General features: G+C 39.4%; 1 protein-coding gene across 1 annotated transcript; it reads right to left on the bottom strand.

The window, feature by feature from the left end:
- Positions 1–1,036: 1,036 nt before the first annotated feature.
- LOC139145145 (plexin domain-containing protein 2-like) lies at positions 1,037–23,217 on the bottom strand. Its single transcript, XM_070716118.1, has 13 exons — positions 22,834–23,217; positions 14,462–14,625; positions 11,752–11,877; positions 10,819–10,888; positions 9,632–9,754; positions 9,049–9,105; positions 8,407–8,477; positions 7,626–7,719; positions 6,429–6,524; positions 6,043–6,185; positions 5,014–5,098; positions 3,958–4,220; positions 1,037–2,126 (listed from the first exon to the last, which is right to left on the bottom strand). The coding sequence occupies exons 1-13, from the start codon at positions 22,910–22,912 to the stop codon at positions 2,016–2,018; spliced, it is 1,482 nt and encodes a 493-aa protein (XP_070572219.1). The 5' UTR covers positions 22,913–23,217; the 3' UTR covers positions 1,037–2,015.
- Between the last annotated feature and the right edge of the window lie 920 nt (positions 23,218–24,137).

Here is a 24,137-nt window from a genome sequence, read left to right on the forward strand (position 1 = left end):
GTTCAACCATGAAAATTGGAGATTTCTAATGGCTAACAGTTGATAGTGATGTATTATCTAGAAGTGAAGGGCATAGTAGCGATTTAAACGTGGAAATTTGATGTGAACACGATTGTAACATCGATGCTGCATATGTCCATGCATACGATATCTGGAAAATGTGCAAAGCATCGTGTTTTAAAGATCGGCCACGTATACTGTTTCAACCATTAGTTAAAACCAGACATTTAAAACAGGTTACATAGAGACAATCAAGAAAATGAGTACTACATTTGCTATCTTCACATGGCAGTAATGCAAATGTATATCTATTTGTTTGTCTGTCTGTCTACAATGCAGACCGACTGCTCACGAGAACTGCAATGGACGAGCAAAGGGGAAAACGTCGCCATATTTACAATTGATTCAATCAGATTGACCATAGACAAGGGGAAGGGGACATTAGATACATCGATAAACTAATTCATTTCATATTTCGTATGAAACATCTCACATTTTGCATAAATTTGTAAAACTGTTGCAATTTCTCTGTTTGTCCAAAGTAGGCCATTTCTCTATACAGCTGTGTAGGCGCTTCAAATTAGGCACTTTGTAATTTAAAAGTCTGATGCAAAAAACTAGTCGGTTAAAATAAACCCTGAGCACAAAAGTGATAGTTTCAATATTTATAACAGCATGGTAGATTCATCAGCACATCTTCATCTTAGTTTTAGAATGGCAGATCCGTCGCTTGAGGCGCTCTATTAAGGGGGGGGGGGGGTAGAGAGCGCCCTCGAGCGACGGATCTTCAGTCTACATGCATCTCTTTATGCCAGAAATTGCCAGTAGAATATCTGTGGGTCCATAACTGTGGTGGTTACAGAAGGGATTCCTGCCTTTTATGGGCTGGTTTTGACTTTTACAACTTTTAATCCCAGTCCGTAAAAGGCAGGAATCCCGTCTGTAACCACCACAGCTACGGACCCACAGCTATCAGGAAATTAAAATAGCTGAACACAAAAAGTACAGAACAAAAACACGCACAAAAACATGGCAATAAGGCATTATTATGGCTTTTATTGTGACTGAAGAATGGCCACAAACAATAGTATTAAAAAAAGAGGAATGTGAGTCGACGTCAAAGTCACTTTCTCATAAAATCAGAGACATAATCTCTGTCTGATGTTGGGTCGGTGTTATTAGAAACAAAGACGACCGCAAAACAAACCTTATTTAAAATATTTCCAGTAATCATTGGTCTTAGGTATAAAAGATGCAGGTCACTCTTCTGACGATAGTTTAAATGCTGTAAAAACACAATTTCACGAAAATACACTGAGTCTGTTCTATAGGTGTAAACGAGTGTGGGTGAAGAGGTGTGCATGATTTTCATTTCTTTGCGTTTCAGTTTTAAGTGTCGGTAAATTCCCTCTGCACTCTGAACCCTAAAGCTATTCTTTGCCATTTCATGGCGGCAATTTAATATTACTGGAACAACGAACAAGAGACACAAATATGCTGAGCTGCCGGCCTACGGTAGGCACATTTTCGGCCTGCTGGTGAAATTTTTATAGCTGCCCGCCCGACGAGAGGATTGATATTTGGTTCGCAGAGGCAAGACATATCCCCGAGACACAATTACTTACATCAGGGTATCAACTATTTCCTCGGGTAGGCAACTCATGTGGATGTCTAGCTATTTTTTTACACGAATTTCCTGCACTGACATATTGCCTCATCTCCTAAGGGTACCTACCTCAGAAGTGACTTTCGACTATGCTATATCGCGTTGTTCAAAATGAGCGATAGAGGGCGCTGTAAAATTGTTTTTTTCTTTCGCCGGGGGGCTGTCTGCACTATGTTGTTTGGTGCAGGTAGCGCGGTTTTCAGCGTCCTGCTATCGGTATGCTAATGGCAATGTATAGGAATGTTTTTAAAAGCTACATTCAAGGCTTGACAGAAACTGCTCTTTTGAGCTTGTTTACAAATTGTGCATTCAAAAAAAATAAAAATCAGCTCAGATGTCTACATCGTCTTTAAGCGAAGAAATTCCCTTCCACCTTGAGAGACGAAATTCCCGCAGTTTGTTTGTATTTGTACTTGACGATCTTGCCAGTTTTGGCTTCCCTTCGGCGATTCCGCTGAAGCTGAATTTAAAGACAAAAAGAAGAAAGAATGATGAGATCATCACCTTTTGAGAGAAAGGTCATCCGCACTTGCCTGCTGCTGAAAGAAACTTGTAGTATCGCTGTTTAACCCTTTGAGCGCCAATGTCAATTTTTGTCACCTTTATAAAATGTGCCCCACTCAATTTTTTTTCAGATTTTTGCCAAAATTTTGGTGAAGAACTGTAGCAAATGAAATAAGATGTCCATTTGATCCAAAATTATCAAAAAAAATACAGAAAAATTCATAATAATTTGTAAAATGTTGCACTTAAATTTTGGTGGGAAAAATTACAGTACTCAAAGGGTTAACTAAACCCTTTCACAACCATTACATGATTAGTTTAGCCTCGGACCCGTTGTTATATAGCGATGGTAAGTTTACACCGATTTATTAGAAATTGGTGATGAATTACTTGAAATCTCAATCCCAGGGAATGAGCACACCGATGAACTTACGTGCGGACACCATTTTGTCTCACTTACTGGAGTACTTTAAATAATTTACCAACAAAGATCATCAAAAGTCCGACTGTCCCACCATACCGCTCCATCATTTTCGCGAAGAAAGGCGCGTATCTTTCAACTCTTTCAAAGTATAACTACACAATGCATTCGAAGAATGCTCTCTGTAAGACATACAAGGTTCCGCTGTACTGACCATTCTAACCGTAGAATATTGAAATCCAAGGTACACTCAATGTGACAGTTTTCGGACGACCTCAGTATTCGGACAGTTAATGACATTCTGTTCGTTGTACTCACTTCGCTCTGTATTGATAGCGTTTTACAAGTCCTGTGACAGCATATTAAGTCAGGTGACGCTGCTTTCCCGTTTTGGATAGTTTTTTTTTCGGTAGACGCTATTTCGGGTGCTACAAACTTGGCGAAGTTAACCTCACCGTACGATACAAGGCGTCGAACGCAACACACATAGACAGTCCATGTCCGATATGTAAGCACCATACACGTCGAAATATAGTTTCGTCGTCCATGGATTGATCGTAACTAATTTATCACGAAATTTTACAATCAGTTTTCTAAACACATCGAAATTGAAAATCGGGGTTTGAAGTTTCAAAATATCAATATTTAGCCACTATAATCACATTCAAAATACGACGTCCGATTACTGCGATAGCAATCCGATTACTACGCACTCAACATAGGGTCAAAAATTTGGCAACTTTGACCCTTTAAATACCACTTCCGTCCTGTTAACATTTTGAGGATAAACACAATTAAGTTTCAAAATGTATGGTTATAAAATTTCGGACTGCTCGTCATTTATGAAACGGCCCTGGGCGAAATTCACTACACTGTCCGAAAACTGTCACACTGAGTGTAGTTTTATGTGTGAGATGCACCCAGGGTAGAATGTGCCTCGAGGAAAGATATTCAGACACTCAATTTTTTACTAATGTTTTCTGATTTATAACTTGTGGGGGCTTATTTAATGCTCTTGCAGTGAGAAAAGTTTTCATTGCCATAGTTTTTCGAAAATGAAAATTATGTTTTCTCCCATAAAGTAAATACAGGGATGGCGGCCATTTTGAATTTCAGATATCGGTAAATGTGAGGTCATGCACTTTTCTAGTACCAAACTTTGCAGGAGGACCGTTGATTTTTATCCTTGGTTTGGTATGACAGTTGTTGGAAAGTACAATTGAGGAAAGTTTGAGCCAAAGTTTAAGTCTTTCACTTTCGAGGCGCTTACTACCCTAAATTGAATGCAGCAAATGAATTGAACGAGATGTCGTCGGTCCTTGACCAAATTTTATTACTCCAACAGTGACAACTATGATCACGCTACCTGGATCAGGAAAAGTCCTGATTTCGTCGTTGGGTTTCTGTAAGCATACACCACCCACACTGCCGCGACGATGAAGGCAATGACCAGAAGAGTGACGACCAAGACGCACGCCGCCAGAGAGAACTTTGACGATGACGACTTGGTCGGCAAGCCTGCCGCCGTGACGTCTGCAGCGCCACCAACTGTAGTCTTGATGAGCTTGGGAGTTGTCTTCGAGACTGGGGTGGTGACAATTTCTGCCTGTTCTGACGCCGCCTTCGAGGCTGTAAATGAGTTAAAAGACTTTTTGTATCGAAGCAGCCCGTGACAACATTTAATTTTATACAGATAATTATATATGTACCTATTGATCATATTTCGTTTTCGTACAAGCAAGGAAACAGAAAACGAATATTTCTATTAAAGTTAAATTTCAGCACCGTGAGGGGTTTAAAATATAATAACTGCTGTTTGATGACTTGCACAGTACAAACCGCATTGTTGGAATTACTTTCGTCATCAATTCCTTGCACTTTCAATATCCGACTCACCATGGGTATGAGAAGTATCAGATTTGAAAACAATTGGTTCAGCTTGGTTATCAAAAATAGCGACAAGCCAAGATGAGTACACAAATGCACATTTTCATCATAGACATACCCGTCGTGTGTACAAGATACCATGAAGGGTTGGCTGTTGAAGCCTGAATGCCATTGGGTTTAATTTAGGAGTTGACCATTATACCTTGGGAGGGGGTCGTCAGAGAACCAATACGCATTTTACTGCGTTTCAAAATTCTCTCGATAGGAAGTCGTTTTCAAGATGCATGCACCCCTCCCGGAAAATCGACCCTTTTCTAGTCGATCTTCTTTTGAATATTTTTTCCAAGAAGCAACACGGCAGCATTTCAGAAAGTTATATTCTCCAGATTACCCCCTTTTTACGAGCTATTGGTGAACTCGTCTTGTCGCCTGGTGCCTTGCTCAGTACTCGAGTCGAAAGCCTCTCTGAACAAGGACACATCCACAATTTGTTAATAAACTTTTTATTCATAAACTATTCTTAATATGAACATACTTTTTATTCTCTCCATCTTCGGAGATGTGATGTTGGTTGGTTGAGTGGCTGATGTTGGCATCCGCTCACACGAGGCGTCTGTTGACTGGATTTGGAGAGAAACAAAGGATATGCAAATAACTTAAAAAACAAGTAATGCTTACATGTACAAAACTCTCAAGTAAATCCTGAAAAAATAGATAAGCTAGATACAATTGGATGTACTCGGGTCTAACACGTGAGTAGGAGCTGAGACTAAAACGGGTTTTCATAAGTTCGTATGAACGTCATAAAGTGCATGACCTTAATTGGTCTTACAATATTATATAAATGCACTGGCAGTTCCAACCGAAACTCGTATGTTTTTTTTTCCCTTTTTTATTTCTTTTACATGTCATGTACAGCGACGGAGTCCAGAAGATGTACAGAAGAATTCTATTCCAAAATCAAAACAGAATGGAAGAATTTTCCACCAACCCGAGTAACGCCGGTGAAAGTGTTTGGAAGACATCCTAAGCTTTTTGCGTTTACCATATAATTTGATTTGATAATTAATATTATATCAATTAAGGTAGTATGCGCCTCAAAAGTGAAAGACTTAAACTTTTGATCAAACTTTCCTCAATGACACTTTGAATCATTCTCTTACCAAATCAACTATAAAAATCGGGGGTCATGGTGCAAAGTTTGGAACTAGCGAAACAAACTGCCCTACATTTTGCGATATTTGAAATTCAAAATGGTCGCAATTCCTGTCTTAACTCTATGGCGGGAAATCAAATTTCGGAGTTTCGAAAAACTGGGCCTGTGAAAGTTTTTCTTTCTCCAAGAGCTTTAAAATGAACCCCCATAAGTGGTAGATCAGAAACGAATTGTAAAAATTTGAGAGTCCGACTATCTCACCCCGAGGCGCGTTCTACCTTAAAGTCGCGATGAAGAATTAGCGTTACAATATTTACTATTTTAAGGAACTAGAATGTAAGATCATCTTTTTGCTGATGAAATGTGAAACGCAACTTTCAGATAAGAGCACTCGAAATATCACCTTACCTGATTTTGGCAGCCACTAGACACCCATTCCTGTCTGTATCTGTCAAATCCACTCGAACAACGGTCAAGCTGAACGCACCACGTGCAATTAAAGCCGATATCGCTGTTTTCGCATGCGTTACAGCTGTACAAATTATTACACGCTATGGTTTAAGGAAAGACAAAACGACGAGTCAATAATGATCAAGTAAGTAAGGGACTCTCTGACAATATAAGAAAACAAGGAAAGCGGAGAAACCTTTTAGATAATTCAAAGTATACAGTGCACATACGAGCTAGAATCATGTTTCTTCGATCTGCAAATCCCGATATAACGCTAAGTTTCCTCTCAAGATTAGAAGTATGTCATTAAGAATCACATCGGTTTGCTGTTGTTACGTACTTACTTGGCAATGGTTTCAGTACTACCACTGAATTACTGGTGATCCTCGAGTGATCAAGCTCAACTGCATGATACTGATGTATTTGCCTTCGTATTTTCTCTGTGGTGAACGAGAATAATATATGAGACTTAAGGTAGAATACGCCTCGGGGACAGATATTCTTACTCTCAAATTTCTACAATTCTTTTCTAATCTACCACTTGTGGGGGCTCATTTTAAAGCTCTTTTAGAAAGGAAAACTTTCACCGTCGTACTTTTTCGAAAATCCGAAGCTTTACTACCCCCTCCCCCCCAAAAAAAGTTAACACTGGAATGGCGACCATTTTGAATTTCAAATATCGCAAAATGTTGGGTAATTTGTTTCGATAGTTCCAAACTTTGCACGGTGACCCCCAATTTTTATTGTTGATTTGGTAAGGGAATCGTTGAAAGTTTTATTGATGAAAGTTTGAGAAAAAGTTTAAGTCTTTCACTTTCGACGCGCATTCTACCTTAAGGTATTGCCTTCCTTCGTTTAACGATGGACTGGTGGAAATAATTGTGGGCAGAAGTTGTAAACTACCACAAATCTTTAGGCTACGTCACCCATTTCATCGGCGGACAAGGTCGGGCAAACATTTAGTTTCTAGTCCCCATGTTCCTGTCTTCACGTATACACAGGGGCTTATACACTTCTACATGATGATTTTTGACGCACATACAACAGGCTCAAGACAGATGACGTAGTGTCCCCACAGATATTTTCAAAACATCTGTAAGCTTACACCTGACAATTTAACAGCCGAATAGTCCAATCCCATATATATATATATATATATATATATATATATATATATATATATATATATATATATATATATAAAACATAATATACCTAGGCCTATATATATATATATATATTAGCAATATATATATATATATATATATATATATATATATATATATATATATATATATATATATATATATATATATATTAGCAAAACGTATGAGATACCACTGCGACATTTTATATGTAAAGCTGAGTCAAAAACATGTTTCTCGCATGTTTTGCCAGCGATTTTATGTGAGTATATGAAACTGATTCAGCATGCATTGTCATCGAACGCCTCTCCCCTGCATGGTTCTGCCAGACCTATCGTTATAGGTAGGATGTGGGGACGGGAATGAACAAGTTGATGAAAAACTGGTTAGGCTTACGGTGACCAACAACGATGTCGTTGTAATAAGCATCGGAAACGCCGGCCTTCACTGGATGGTCACTTGACGAGATGTCGTCAATTGGAACTGGTACCTATACAAATGAGCAGGGGGCAGAAAAAAGACAAAAGGCAGAATAATGAGGTCAGACGCACTGAACCTCACAGCGATCAGGAAAACGATACTGCCTGCGTATACATATGTAAAATGTCATTGGAAACTATAGCATATTAAGTCCGGATAACGATTCATCTGTCAAAAAAACATTGCATCTTGTACACGATGGATTCTGTTTGCGAGACTAATACTCAGTATTTCAACCATACCTTTGGGAGAAGAGGAAAAAGAATGTGCAGTTTCCTTCCCGAATAAAAAAGTGAAAATATGATAATCAAATTTGACAGATATTGTCGATCCGTTTAATAGTGTGAACTCTTGTGATTTTCTAGTTTCTCTTGTTCAAGATCAGTGGACTTCAAGTGAAACTAGTGAGTTGCATTAATCTGTATTTCGTGCACAAAGTGCTATGTTTGAAAACAAATACTCTTTCAAATTACAAAAATACTATAGATGGACGACGGCGTCGTTGTAAATCAAGCAGTTCTACCTCAGTGCTGAGCATTTTGCCGACATTCACTGAATCGACTGTCGAAAGATGCTCGATTCATTTTGAGCAGAGTCGATAAGCGTACGCGACTGTTTAAATAGTCGTCAGCTCGTAAGCACGAAGTTATAGCAAGTACATGAAAAATTCTGCGATCTGACGGAATAATTTTCGTACCTCTTTGTAGGCAAAAACGATTCTGCTATCATTGAAGATGGACACTTGGAAAGTAAATCTGCCGTGCTGGCCTGAATTTGAGAGAGAGAGAGAGAGAGAGAGAGAGAGAGAGAGAGAGGAGAGAGAGAGAGAGAGAGGAGAGGAGGAGGAGGAGAGAGAGAGGAGAGAGAGAGAGAGAGAGAGAGAGAGAGAGAGAGAGAGAGAGAGAGAGAGAGAGAGAGAGAGAGAGAGAGAGAGAGAGAGAGAGAGACAGACAGACAGACAGACAGACAGACAGACAGACAGACAGACAGAGGGGGAGACAAACATACGAAACATAGAAAGAAAGAGATGGTGAGAGTGAGTATATAAAGAAAAAAACACGAAAAGAAAACAGTTTGTATACACGTGAGGAGAGAATGTGAATCACTTTGATAATCAATAAAGTATCCGCTTAATGTAATGCAAACTTTAATCTTACTATCTCCACTGAAGATCAGAACTTTCTTCGAAGATAGATATCGTACTCACGATCACAGGACATGCGTACATGTGATAATATTGGGATAATCATAGAGGGTTTATGGTATAATGCACATATCTATAACTGACGTATGAACGTAGTTCTGATCAATCTAATCAATATTTATTGGCAATACATACCCGTGCTATTTCTCTCTTTTAATTGGATTTCGTGCCATTCTACGGTGAATACGGCTCCTACAATCATACAAAAATATGACCAAGTTGACAAACATGAACTGCTATACAGCTATATCGCTTTCAAGACTCTGAGCATATGGAAGATATCTTTTTTCCCCCAAAAATACCATGGAGTTTGGTAAAGTTATTGTAATTTGGAAATGATTCCACTTCAGAGGTTGTTTGGACGGTGGTTTATCCTTGCGTGAAGTTCCAGTAGAAATACAATGAAGTCGACTTAAAGATATCTGTTTTTAGAAACACTTAATGTTTAATGTTTCGAAATAGACGTATGCAGACTCTAGTAGGCAAATATATGCACACATTTGTATTCATGCTTTCGGAACATTGAATTGGATATTCTCAGGCTCGTAAATTTGACCATGGATATCCGTGGCACATTTTCAAAATGACCAGACAGTTAGGGACACATAGAATTGGAAAAATTTCGTGGTTTCGTTGTAATCCGTCAATCCTACCCAGCAACTCAACTCGTCGCCGCTTGTATAGCCCCGCACGCCGTCTCTTTTTTTTAAGAACTTACCGCTATTGTTATACTTGACGTACGAAAGTTCGTCGGAACTGAGGTCAAAGTTCGCCATCAGGGGAGCCACATATTGGGTTGCCGCCAGGTACGGGTGTAAATACGTTCCAAGATACAAGAAACCTGAAACAAAAATTAAGTACATGTCCGGTAACATTTATCAGTCGTGGAAATAATGCCATCGCGGTAGGACTTTCAGACAACAGGGATCAGTCCATACGTAATACCAAGGCGATCAGTAGCTTTAACAGTTAGACTTATTAAGGGGGAAGTTCACCAAAAGCTGTTTTTTCATATGTGCTAGCTGGCTTTGGGGTCGCTTATTCCGGAAAAGTCTTTTTCGTCTGTCATAACTCGAGCGATTTATTTACAAAAATGGACAAATATGGTAGCGGAAGTTACAGATTAGGGCTTCATCAACTTAATGTATTTGGAATCATATGAAAAAAGCACCAAGCTTGGCGCTTTTATCACGTAATATAGGAGCATCTTCTGATGGCTATGGCATGGCATTGTCCATTTACGTTCACTCCAGGCTAAGAGTATTTCTATATCATAGGATGAAGAATTGAACTGCAACTTCCGCCACTATTTTTATCCGCTTTTGTAAAATATTGCGCGAGTCTGAAATGGTGAAAACGGCTTTTTCCAGAATAAGCAACTACAAAGCTAGCAAATATATGTAAAATCAGCCTTGGTGAACTTCCCCTTTAAGCAACGCGTTAAGATTCTCCTACATTAAAACCACCAATACTACAAGACGTTGAATACCACATCAATTTGACCGATTAAACCTCCATATATCAGCGATTTTTACGAAACGACAATAAACCAAAAGGGAAATACAACAGGCAGAAAGTTTGATAAAAATGATCGATAACAAAGCTGGAATTAGTTTACTGGATAACCCATTGTGACAATGGCACATCCGAAATTGAGAAAAATTGAGGTGCTAGGTAACAAAACCCATGGCTACTTCTATGAAGGGCCTCCAGCACATACGACCGACATTCCATTAATTCTAGGAAATTTTGTGAAACGGAATCAGACATGACAGGCACATCTGGGAACTCGGTGAAAGTTAAAAGGCACCAAATAAGTAAGTATACCGGAGATCGACGCTGTAGAAACGCTTAGGCTATTGTGTTGTGTTGAGTTGTAGAATGCCAGCAAAAACAGTACATTACCTCCTGTCGTTACGACAACACTGCTAAGGTCATGGCCGTAAAATTTGTAGTTGAACTGTACTGGGAGTGGCTGGTAAAGAGAAAAAAACATAATGTTAAAAATAAATCTAAAATTAGGAAATTCTTATTGATTTTCTGTGGTCCAGTTATTGTAAATATACATTTTTATATTTCTGTAATATTTAATATGCTTATTGAACGGATCGATTATTTGGATAGTTCTTTTCAATTACCATTTCACCGTTCCATCCATCTTATTATATTTTATTGTATTATATTATAGTTATTTATTTCTTTGATTGTAGGTCCCCATGAAAAAATCGTTCGTGTACGTTTCGTGTCATTAGATGTTCTCTGTGACGTGTGCCTGAAAGCAGATGCCTGCAAGAAATCATCGGCATTTATTGGAGAAGCAAAACTATACAAGACTGGTGAAGGAGACTACTCGACTGTGACAAACGGATTTGTATAGACTTTAAGGGTGTAGGATTGTCAGTCACTATCAGGGTGGGAATCAATATAGCACATCGGGCAAAAAAATAGCCTAAATGTGCCTTGTTTGGTCTAGCCACGAAGAAAAATCGAAACTAGATTGAAAAAACCAAGTTGAAGTTTGGCTACGCGTCAGCCCTATTGACTTTATAGTGGAACTGGTTCGGAAGACTGTTGACATGGTTGAGGGCGCGTCATCGTTTGGTGGGAAAGTTGAACTGCCTATTGCGAAAGAGGGGCTACCTCGCGTCACCAAGCAGTGACAGAGCCCCACGCAACGTTTTACTAGTGTAAGGAGTGCGTGCGTACCGACGCCTCAGTACATCGCATTAGGGTGCGCCTTGTGTTAAAATATGGTTATACATGTACTTGTAATAGCATTCGAAAGGTACTATACTCTGTTCGCTGGAGGAATTCGCGGGAGGTTTTCAAATCACCTACCGCAGCTCGTCTGTCGCTGGATGATAAAGTTTCGTGCTTCACTGCACTTGAGTCCATGTCAACCCACCATTCCTCCAAAGTATCTTCACCCGAGTAATAAGATACCTCATAGTACTCATGATTGTCCTGTCAACAGTACCATAGAAATGTGATATTAATTATATTAATAGCTCATTTTTTTTAGCTGGCGGCACGTTGCGTGTCATTGTGAATATAACGACCCCTGTGCTAATGTGTCATCAACATGTAGAGAGAGTCTGGGCAGTAAATTCGATATAAAACTATTGGAATTTCAGCGTTAAGGTAGAACGCGTCTAGGGGACTGAAATTCGGGCCTTCAAATTTTATCAATTTTCTTCTGACCTACCACTTGTGAGGGCTCATTTTGAAGCTCTTGGCGAAAGAAAAGTTTTCACCGTCTTAGTTTTTCGAAAATCGAAAATTTTAATTTTTCTCATAGAGTTAACACAGGGATGGCGGCCATTTTGAATTAAATATCAAGTAATCGCAAGTTATTTGTCTCTCTAGTATCAAAGTTTGCATGGTGACCCCTGGTTTTTATTCTTGCTTTGGTAAGAGAATGGTTGAAAATTTCACTGGGGAAAGTTTGAGGAAAAGTTTAAGTCTTTCACTTTCGAGGTGCATATTACCTTAAATGTACCTCTAGGCGCACATGAAAATGCCAACCAGCGATCGACCTGCGAAATTACATGTGTTTGGGTGGCACTGGTGACGTAACAAGTGTATAGCTTAACCTGGTTTCAAGCGATTGATGTAACGTATGATTTTTGGAATATTGATATTTTTAGATTATTTATCGAGTGGAAGGTTGTAGATGATATCTTTTCAAAGTGGAAATATACTGTAAACACGAGGGGATTGAAATAGCGATGACACGTTGTGCGCGAAATAATAAGTCTCCATGTCAGTCGGTGTAGCACCGGGATATGAGATGAGAAACGTGAAATTTGTTATCGTCATTTTCTCTGTCATCTTTGCGAGTAACTGGTATCGAAACCCCCTCGTGTTTGCTTGACTTTTTGTCTACAGATATAAAGATAGGGCTGTATGTGTGCTGTTCTCATGGGGCGTAAGTCTATATGCCTGCGTCGCATGTTCTGCGTTGCGATGTGTTGCGTCGTTTTGGAAGTTGCCACGTGTTCTGTGGCAGGGTCCGATATTGCTTGGTGCTATACTGTCACTGGCACAGTTTAATATCGTGTCGCGGTGCGTTCCCTGGAAGACTTCCGGCTCAGTGTGAAGAGGTTCAGGAAAATTGCGGCTTTGTTAGTGACAGATGCAGGAAATTTAAGATTTCAGGTATGCACCTCAGGGACAGATATTCGGTTTCCCAAACTTTTAAAATTCTTTTCTCATCTACCACTTGTGGGGATTCGAAAATCTAAAATTTTATTTTTCTCCGTAGAGTTAACTTTTGGATGGCGGCCATTTTGAATTTCAAATGTCGATAAATCTTGGGTAATGTGTTTCTCTAGTACCAAAATTTGCACCGGCACGGTGACCACCGATTTTTTTATTTTCATTTTGAGACAGATTGGTTGAGGAAAGTTAAAGCAAAAGTTTAAGACTTTCACTTTCGAGGCGCTTACTACTTAAAACATAGATTGATCAATCGATCATGCTAAGAGTTAGAATGCACCTCGGAGATAGATAATCGGAATCTCAATGTTTTTACAATGCTTCATGTGTGGAGTAAACGTAATTTTCAGTCATATTTTTTTTGAATCGAAAATTCAATTTTTTTCCAGAGTTTACATAGGCATAGCGGCCATTTTGAATTTCAAATATCTGTCGATATTAGGTCATTCTCGCACCAAACGTGGCAAGGTGATCCCTGATTTTTGTTCTTCATTACGCAGAGAAAACGGTCCAAGCTCTCCTCGACTAAAGTTCGAGCAAAAATTTGAATCTTTCGGTTTCGGGTCGTGAATTACCTTTGCAAAGTACAAGCCAGCAGTCATTCTACCTCCACGGTACCTTGAAGATGCCTATATCCGATCATGATTTACTTTTATGAAATATTCGATGCAATTTACCCGGTAATTAGTGAGAGTGGAGGACACATACACTCCGGGGTTATCTCATTTAGATAAAAAAAACAGAAGCGAAATGGTAGTAAATGATTGATAAGGTATAGCCTACAGTTTAATACGTCAGCATGATAGAGGAGAAATGGCTGCACTACACATAAGAGCGAATTTATGGCTGGTTGTGGGGGTTAAAGGTCATGAAATGAGAGAGAACGCGTTTTCGGTTCAGGGATAAATGACTGAGATTGCTGGTATGCGAAAGGCATGAGAAAGGTCCTATTATGTCGTTATGGCTATGAACAATACCTATTTCTATTGGTCTAGCCTGGGGCCTTGTCACGTGACACTCTGTTGATAACAGGTACACAGTAAGGGTTTGTGAAGTAGGCAAAAGTCTCAAATATGATTTCATTTTATTTATTCTTTCTTTGTACTGTATATCGAGCATAAATTCACACTCCTTAGGGAAACGCTACTCCTTACATTTCTTTTCAGTGAAAACTTTGTCTATATTCAATAAAGTTATATGAATAACGACAAAGTGGCTCTTTCATGCGTGCCTACACTTGCACGAAAACACAGAGAGCCGTTCACTATTTGTCTTGTAAAATTCATTCTATTTATAACTGCTAAATGTTTAATTAGCTTTGACGTCTGACCTTTACGTATTCCTTTTCAATGTTTTGATCCTCGTCGTCCGTGTCGCTCCTCTTTTGACGTTCGACGAGCTTCTCCGTTTCCATGACAACTGTCTCGAAGTTGTATCCTCTCTCTCCCATCATTCCCTCCGTCCGCTCAGACACATAGCGGTTCCTTTCCATTCCTGGAAACAAAATGCAGGAATCGATTTTTAACAGCAAGATATCGATCCTTATACTATTGGTTTATTTAATCCCTTTCTTCAGGCGACGGAAAGTGTTTTCCAGAAATTTCTCAAAGCGATAGCTTTCTTGTTCTTTTCCCCTTCATTAGATAATTTCATGGTCATCAGTTTAAGGGACAAAGCCTCTCTTCTTCAGTGTTTGTTACATCAATTATTCAAATTACTTAAAGCGACCAGGACCACAGATAGTAAGATATAACTCTATAATAATAATATGATAATGTGGTGAGAATTTTGTCATATATATATAACCTTGCACAGTGCACCAAGGCTCCCCGCTGTCAGAGCAGAAATCAACTCATTTGCATATATTTTTCATTGGATGGAAATAATCATATTCATAGACTGTGTTATTATAATTGACCTGTCTCTCTCCAACGAGTAGAGCTAAATGCATATTATGTCAATCATGCTTCCGGGATGTTTAAACATGCGATCGATATAGTCGATCTTTCAAATGATATGTAAAATTTCATTCCCAACGACAGTTTCGTAGTACTTGTGAAGAAATATTCCACCCTTGCTTGCTAAAAGCCGCCGGAATAATATTGCATTTCGGATGTCATATTGTTCACATTTACACGTCTCAGCATCAGTAAGAAGATATCCCGTCTATTTTTTTCTAAGAAAAAAAATAATTTCCGAAAATATAACAACATTCTTTCAGAAAAAAAAAAGTTGAAATCAATGTGTCGTGCAGCTATTCTATGGATTAGTACGATTTTTTATTGAAAAGTTTTTCTAAGAGCTCTTTAAATTTCTGGTTTGATCCTTCAACATCACGCTGGGCTTGCTTCATCGCTTTGTTTACAATCTTTTTCTCAGTTGTTGTGTTGCCGTTAGTTCATTTAGCTTTCTGGTTTTGTGTGGGTGTTTTTGCTATGTTTTGTTCATATGTGGTTGTTTTTTTGTTCGCATTCTCGCTCAACTAGATCATTATACGTTTGGACGCTTGGAATGCTCACTTACCAGCGCTGAGCTGGCGACGTGACTATAGAAGAAAATGGCTCGACAAAAATCATTGGTCGGTATTATTACATTCAAAAGTTGTTGCATTTATGCCAATACTTTCTCTCACATGATAACGTTCCATTAATTCTTAATATTCGGACTTGCATGAATATCACATTTCGGTGTCGATGAAAAACACCCACAGAAGATTGAGTGTGGATCACCCTACTCAAATATTTGTTAAACATTGTCTTTTAAGGTAGTGACTCAGGTTCCTTTGTAAATTTTAGCGATTTTGTGATTATTTCATATTCTGAACCCCTGAAATATGATCTTTTTATTAGAGAAAACTTTGAGGTAACATTGTACTGGAAAATGTCTTAAATTTTAGTGAAAACACGGCCTTCTAACCACTGCGCGAGTTATTATTTTCTTTTTGTTTTAACGGTCCGGATTACTGTCAGCGTTATCGTTATACCTTGAGGGGATTATGTAAATTTTTACGCACTATGTTGCGCATGCGCGCACGTCTTCATAAGAGACGCTATCCAACATGGCTGATGACTGCCGGCAGAATAAGCAGTGTAGAAAACGCAAACGGGGGCCGAAGAAGCAAAATGGAAAGCTGATGGACGCGATGTTGTGTGTTGGCCGCTACAGCTAACACACAGCATCGTACGCAGGGCTAGCGAGAGAGTTGCCGACATCGACGGTTATTTACGAAAAGTGAATAAAAGACTGGCATTTTTGGAAGCGATCGAGTAGCTGAGGTCACAGGTTATCGTAACAAATACTAACATTGCTTGGATAGTCGTTCCGAGGCGGGCGGCCGCAGGTCGCCGTTTACTTCCAAACGATAACCTGTGGCTGAGGTAGGCAGGGATACGACTTGGGCCCAAGAACGCTGAATTTCGGCAGTAATTTGGCTTTTTACGTCAAGTCCCAAAATGGATTTAAAGTCACCGACCCTATGTACGCGTACGGGTCTTTGCAGGGCTGTGGTGAGCGGGGCGATTAGCTGTAGCGGAACACATAGCATCGTACGCGGGGCTATAGATTACACTGCCGTGCAAAGAGAATCTATTTGATCTTCACTGGAAAATATCAGCAGCCCATATCTTGGACTTAGTTTGTCCATGGAGGTAGGAAGCATGGTTTGTCCAATTTGTCAATCCGACATTGTTATGTCGGTCTAGAGCACAGCAATGTAAGCGAAACGTCGCTTCACGATCGTTGCCGGTCAATTTCTATCTGTGGTCGAGAGAGTGTCGCTGGGTGTCGCGATATGTCGCCGTTTCAATTTTACAATGAGTGAATCTGTCGAGTATCGCCTCAGTCGTTTATTTTAAGTCATGAAGAATCGCTTTTACGTGTTACTGAAGTTGATTTTGGTTTCATACCCGAGGCCATAATAGTACATGTCACAGTGGAAAGCGAAATAGCGCACGAAACCCCGGTCATTTTTTATGGTGAGCAAAAGGACTGCAGCAGATCACATGTGAAAATCACAAAAACAAGTGCGACTAATATCCGCATTCCTTGAACTTCTCAACTACAGAATTTTTTAGAGCATCGAGAGTTGGTCGTCTCATCTTCGAAAGCAAGCAACCATGGATGTAAAAATATTTTTTATATCCATGAAGCAACCAAGCAAGTGACGTCCTGTACTATAGGCACAAAAATCGGCGCTAAAATGAACTGGGCAACCATTTCACACTTGGTACGTGCATAAATTACGGGCTGTGAGACCGGAAGGCGAGAGCTTGCGAGAGAGCGAGCGCGCGTCGTCGGCAGAACGCAGACCTGTAAACCATTCCGGCTGTATGATTTTTTTAAACTTTTCTAGTCTTGTAACCAGACTCTAACCGTTATCAAACAGTGTACAGTTAATATAATTATAAGCTAGATACGTATTTGACAAACAGATTATGCCCTGAATTATCTTTCTAGTGTTTATCGTGTAAATAGTACCCACCGCTTACGCTGACCAGCCTCACGTTTCTACGCACAATTTTCATCATTTTAGGCGGACTAATGTTTAGGATTTGTCAGAAATTCTCTAACCTGATGCCCAATATTTGTCCTAGACCAAGATCGAATGATTTTTTTTGAAACGCACAAAAATCCGACTTTTTTCGGCGATTTTGTGTGAAAAATGGGACGTTTACACAAATCGTCGATTTTCTCAGTTCCGATTTTTGCTATGTATGCGCACCTTCAAATGAGTGTAAGTCGGCGACGCGTGGGCGGATTTCCCCGATTCTTCGCATGCTAACACTTCATGAATAGACCTGAAAAACCGTGTCTTAGATTTTGATAAACCCCCTGAAGTGACGAAACTTGACAAACGTGAACAAAAGCCGATAATTTATGCGAAAATCCGACAGTTCACACTTCGAAGGCTCACTGTGCAGAAACAAAAGCGAATTTCAAAAATCCAAAACACGGTTTTTCCCCCTGTATATCCAGCTGTCTAGTGCCGTTAACAGATCACTTAGGGATGCTGCCAATTCTTACTTATACTCTTTTAAGTGAAAAAATTCAAAATCACATGTTTTTGACTTAAACAAACATACCAATGCATGTTTTGACAACTAAACAAAATTTTTACCTTCTTCAAATAAAGACCTTTTAGAAAATGTACCACATGTTGGGTGTGAGACCCTGTTTTCTATGTGAAACTTTTGATTGAAAATATTGTCAACGAAACTGAGTCACTATCTTTTAAATGTCAAAGAGGATGTCATTTTAGAACGCCCTCTGTTGAACAAAGAAAATATGTACATATAAATGCACACTCACGAGTCACGACTATTATTTGAATTAAACGGAAAATATTTAATTTTGCCGGTATCCAAGAGATGGGCTTGAAATATAACCACAAAATTGTAACTTCCTGACTCAATAAACCGATGCATAAATGTCTTTTATCTTAGTTTTAGTACCAGCATAATTATTGATAGAGCTAGCGACCAATTTATTTTAACAAACTGCACCTTTGGCCCGGGAAATACTTTTCCATGTTTAGTTTGAAAACCAAATGCGTCATGTAATGGGGGTCGTGCAATGGACAAGTACAAGTAACTACGAACTTCATTGCCGGATTGCAATTTTACAATTCCGTACATTTAAGACCCTATTGAGCTTGTGTTAATCACAATTGTCTACGTCGGTTCTTGGTAACACGCTAGAAGAGTACAGACTGAGCAATTGTCCTAACTTGACCTTGTAAAGCTAATGTGGCCAGTTGAATGAAAAAAACTCCCGACTCAAAATCGTATGAAAGCCAGTTCACCCGCCTACAAAATGATTTTGTATTTACACCCATACAAAATTTTGGCTTATCGATGAGCAGCCGTATTGTCAGTGACCTCACCACATGGCTGCTCTGTTCATTTATTTTAATTCCAAACTATTAAAGAAAATTTCACCGATGCTTCTGTTGTGGTCTGCCGCTCAAGAACCATAAAGCACACGAAATTGACATTTCTGGCTTCCCCTTTCTGTGCGTGACGATCGATGTTCAGTTGTTTGTAGATGCAAAGTCTCCCTTTCTTTTCAATCTTTTTTGACCTCTCACACCCACGCTTTAGGGAACAAAGTCGGTATTTTACTCGTTGTCATCGCTTGAGATGATTGGAACTATTATTGGATAATTGACTAGTCACCATGAAAGGTGAAAACTAAATCTATACCATTATTGTGTTGAGTCTTTTACACACCTCCGTCAGTAAATGCAATTTTTTCCCGCCACGTGTATTTATCGAATCCACTCAATAACTATTCTAATTGTGTTAAAACATTCCCTGAATAGCATAAATTTGATGAAATCTATCTTTAGCAATAACTCTCGAGCACGTTTTGTTTTAACCTGCATCTTTCAAATATGCATTTATGTGGTAAATTGAACTGAGGGGCGCACTGTCACCGATTTTGTGTCAACAACGGCGTCTCACTTTCGCGGTAGATTTTTGACAAGCAATACTCACATTCGATCCGTAAAAATATGAAGACATGAAGACTCACAGCATTCGCCAGCTCTTGCTTGCAAAAGATTAACACAGTCGTTATCTTTTTAATATGTTATTAAGACCATTTTAAACATGTTTTCTTTTGCCCGGCATTGTTTTCTTTTCAAACCTGTTTTGGTTGTATTTTTGTTTATTTCTCTTCTCTTGAAGGCTTTACAATAAAATAAATAAGTAAATAAAATAAATAGCCTCTAAGACATCACATTAGTAAAACATATGACGACATTTGCCCTTTGACCCCGTTTGTATGAATATAATGATTAGACAGGTAGGCTAAATGGAACCAGTCGTTGCTGTACATTGTGACGGTTATGCCATACTGTAAATAATTTGCTAGGCGCTTGATAGACTTTAATACAAGAGGAGGTGTGATTTTTGTTTTTTTTGGCGGACCATAATGTTACAGACACTGGTTCCCGTACATAAGCGAATACTGGACAATCTGCACTTTCTTTGCGTGGATGTAAACGATGTCAAGGAACTTGGCAACACTGACTGTGACGGATGGGTGGGTGGGTGGGTGGGTAGGTGGAATGTTAGAAAAAGTACGATAGCTTGTTTGGGAAGGGTAATTTCAGTCTTTGAAAAACAACACCCCTTCGCTCTGTTCTGACGACCGACTAGGCGTCGAAATCTCAAACTTAGAGAATGTCTTGTGGTGACGTAAAGTTAAACGGAATACTCGTAAGCGACGAATGTCAGAACGACTAAATGTGTGCATTACTTGTACAAGTATCACCACCAATCAACCGATCGATTAATGTTTGAAACGGCATAGCAAACAGCACGACATGGAACGACCATTTTTGCCTGGTTACAGTAAGCTTAACATGGTTTGACTTGAACACACCAAGTGAATGAATTCCTCTGTGACAATTTTGACGTGAGATCTCAGATTCTTGTGAAGTCTTTCCACGCGTAATGTGTAAGTCATTCAAATGTTATGATATGATCGACTATGAAGCAAACCAAAGACCCATGGGATACAGCTACGGAAATGAGCATTTTTTGTAATAGTGTTTTAGGCAATACTGGTATTCTCAGTACTGGGCATCATGGGAAATGGAAGTGTGAGGTACGATTACAAAGTTCATTCACATGGCAAACAAGTCCGGATACCGTCTCGGCTGTAAACGTCGAGAGTTTAGTACGTGGTGACTTTAGGGAATTATGGGTTAATGCCATCACCGGGATTAAAATGAAAGTGGGAAAATGCAGTTTCAAAATGAAAATTCCCCATACTTACTCTCCTTAGCCTACGAATAAAAACATTATCTCTAATTTAGTGACGGTTTAACACGAAATCGAAACAAGTAGAAGTGTTTTAGGAGAAATAAAAGACCGTTGATCATATGTAAATGTTAACTATTTTCGTACTCAAGCGAATCCGAGGATCCCCATTCTTATACATGGGACATTAACATACTTTTTTCATGATCGAATCAAGTGCCGATTAATCATGATGTCGGGGCATATGCGAAAATGCGAGACATACGGTAGAATGCATTCATACGGGGTCAAATGGTCCAAGGGGTCATGTTTCCGCAGATATTGCAACGGAAATGAGGAAATGTGATTTCAAGAGAGGATTTCGCCACAATTTCCAAATTTACCCATTTGCAAGTCCAATTTTTTTTTCCTGTGTAGCACTAACGGTTTAACATTAAACCGAAACATATCTAACTATTTTAGGAGAAATACGACACGGAGATCGCAGGCATGTATTGTTAACTGCCTTCGCATTCCAGCAAGTCTACGAGTTATCATTCTTTGAGAAGGACAGGCACACATTTAAAAAATAGTTTTTGATAATAGAACCATGGCAAATGCAAAATGCAGATATGAGGTAAAATATACCATACCAAGTCTAGCGGCCTTTCAGCTAACGTTATCACTGAGATTAGACTGAATGGGGAATGCGATCAAGGAAATGTGGTTTCGAGAGAAAAAATCAGCAGAATTTCCACATTATTTATTACATTAACCCTTTCACCCCCAGTTCCCTGTATACAGGTCCAACTTTACCATAGAAAACAATGGATTTTGGACAAACCGTGGTGGTGAAAGAGTTAAATTACGGTTTAACGAAACGAACAAAACGACCGTTTAGGAGAAATATGATTGGGGAACCATATGCGTGTATTAGGATCTTCCGCATTCGTGCATATCTGCGGGTTTTCGCTCTCGACGATGGAAACGAACCTAATTTGTTTTTCGAACTAGAATCTAGGATCCGTTGCATAATGATGTCGCAAATGCGTATGCAAATATGGGACATCTGGTTAAGTATATCAAGCATGGGTTATTAAGTCAACCATTCGAATAACGTGATCAAGGCCCAGCTGTTTGAAAATGGTATTTATCCGGCTGACGTTAATCAAATTGTGTAGAAATTATACAAATTAGTGGAATTTTGACCATGGGCTGTACTCTTGCTGTGCCTATTTTCATTCAGATGGTATCGTTGCAAACTCGATTAAACCACCGCATACATCGTCTCCCATTTTGTAGCGAGACGCTGCCTGAGTAAACTGTGGCAAGGTGGAAAGCGAGAGATATTAAATGCGAGTAAAATTGTGTCGCGTCTCAAAATATACATGCCTCAATGATGACGTGTACGTTTCTCTACAATAACATATGGCGAACGACGTCCTTTGTTGCACCACCTACTCGAGAGTGAAGTCACTGTTTTGTTTTTACGGAATGATTATATGTCAACAGGTTGCAAGACTGCCCCTTTGGAAAATCACTCTCAACCTCCGTATAGAACAGGCAAATAAAGACCAGTTGGGTAAACATCTTAGTCAGGGGGGGGGGGGGGGGATGGTAGCTTTGCCCCAAGCTTCGTGAGTGAGCGTCGCTTTCCGCTGCTACAGATGTCTACAAATGGAACAATTGTGCTTACTGTTAGCACGGGCGTGTTGTTTGTGTTGTTGAATCCCGAGTCAGAGAGGAACTGCATTAGCATGCAGGTATCGTAAACATTTGCAAAATGGATTCAGTCGTTAACTCTGCCAGTATTTTTGTCACTCTATATACTGTCTCTCTTCTTTCTATGCCCAGCGTTGTCGTTGTTGTCTGGTCGATATGTCTAGTCGAGCGAGTCCGTGAAATTGGGGTAGCTATTAAAAAAGCCGACACCAATATGGTCCGCATTCTGGCTTACCTGTGGCTTGTACAAATTCAGGGCACAAGGCCCAGAAAGAGCCGAGAAGGAGACAGCGTAGAACCGAACAGCTGTACATCGTCACCAAACAAACTCGGAAGGGAGAGATCGCTGTTCTACCGGTGGTTATACACAGACAGGAGACAACGCAAGGCCTTCACCTGTGACGTCGTCACCTTTTGAGAACTGGCCTTCGTACGGCCTTCGGAATTGTGCAACGGTTTAAGCCTTCGGGCACTGTGAGGGGACTCGGTGTCTGCGACTACTCTCTCCTATTTTCTGAAAAACAAGCCGATGAATACAGGTCATGTGAAGTGTATCTAGAGTGCCTATACACATCGACACGTGTGGTACGTATGGTACCCTTTCACCTATCCCAGGATTCCGTGCTACGACAATGCTTAACAGAAACGAAAGTGCCTTTTCGTTTAATAGGAATGTTTGAACACAAGAGTCTCGGCGACATGTGTCAATTAGAAATATTGTAGAATAGATAATAATTTTAAACACTTTAATTTATGTAATTCACGTAAATAAGCAATAAATGCTGCAGTAAATTTTTGTACAGGTTAAAACACTGTTTCCATCGATACGGCATTGAGGTTTCTTGATGAAATCGATGAAATAGACTGACATTTGACCTTCTGGTAAAAAAGGACAAGTCCTTTTCAAGTACACACTCGGTAGATTATCAGGTTGCAATGTCCGTCTGCTGTTAAATGGCCTTGCTACAACAATAGATTGTACTTCCTTTTGTGGGTGAATAAAAATTTACAAGTCTGAAACATTTCTACAGACGTTACCTTTGTGTATTCTACGACAGCTACATTGGAACTAGTTTTGGAGAGTTGGATCTTTACATTTTTCAAATTTCTCAAAAGAGGTGGGTGTCCTATAGCTGAATGTTGCAATAATACAAATTACGCATAAAAACAAGTGCATCGTTTAAAGAGAAAAGTAGAGGAGCTTACATTTGCAGATTAAACTGACATTAGTTCACTATCCAATTATTCCAAATTAGTTCCATACATGCATGCATGCGTATGTATATACATACATGCAATCACGCACGCACGCATACATACATACATACATACATACATACATACATACATACATACATACATACACATACATACATACATACATACATACATACATACATACATGTTCAATTTACCATTTATGTAAATAAAACACAGTTTATGACAATATATTGTGAGCTTCTGCAGGTGTGTGGTCGACGTCGAAATTGCAAATTTTAAAAACCCCAGGACCTATTGACGTAATATTCGGTCAATGGA

This window comes from Ptychodera flava, chromosome 12, assembly GCF_041260155.1.
Source record: "Ptychodera flava strain L36383 chromosome 12, AS_Pfla_20210202, whole genome shotgun sequence".
Lineage (NCBI taxonomy): Eukaryota > Metazoa > Hemichordata > Enteropneusta > Ptychoderidae > Ptychodera > Ptychodera flava.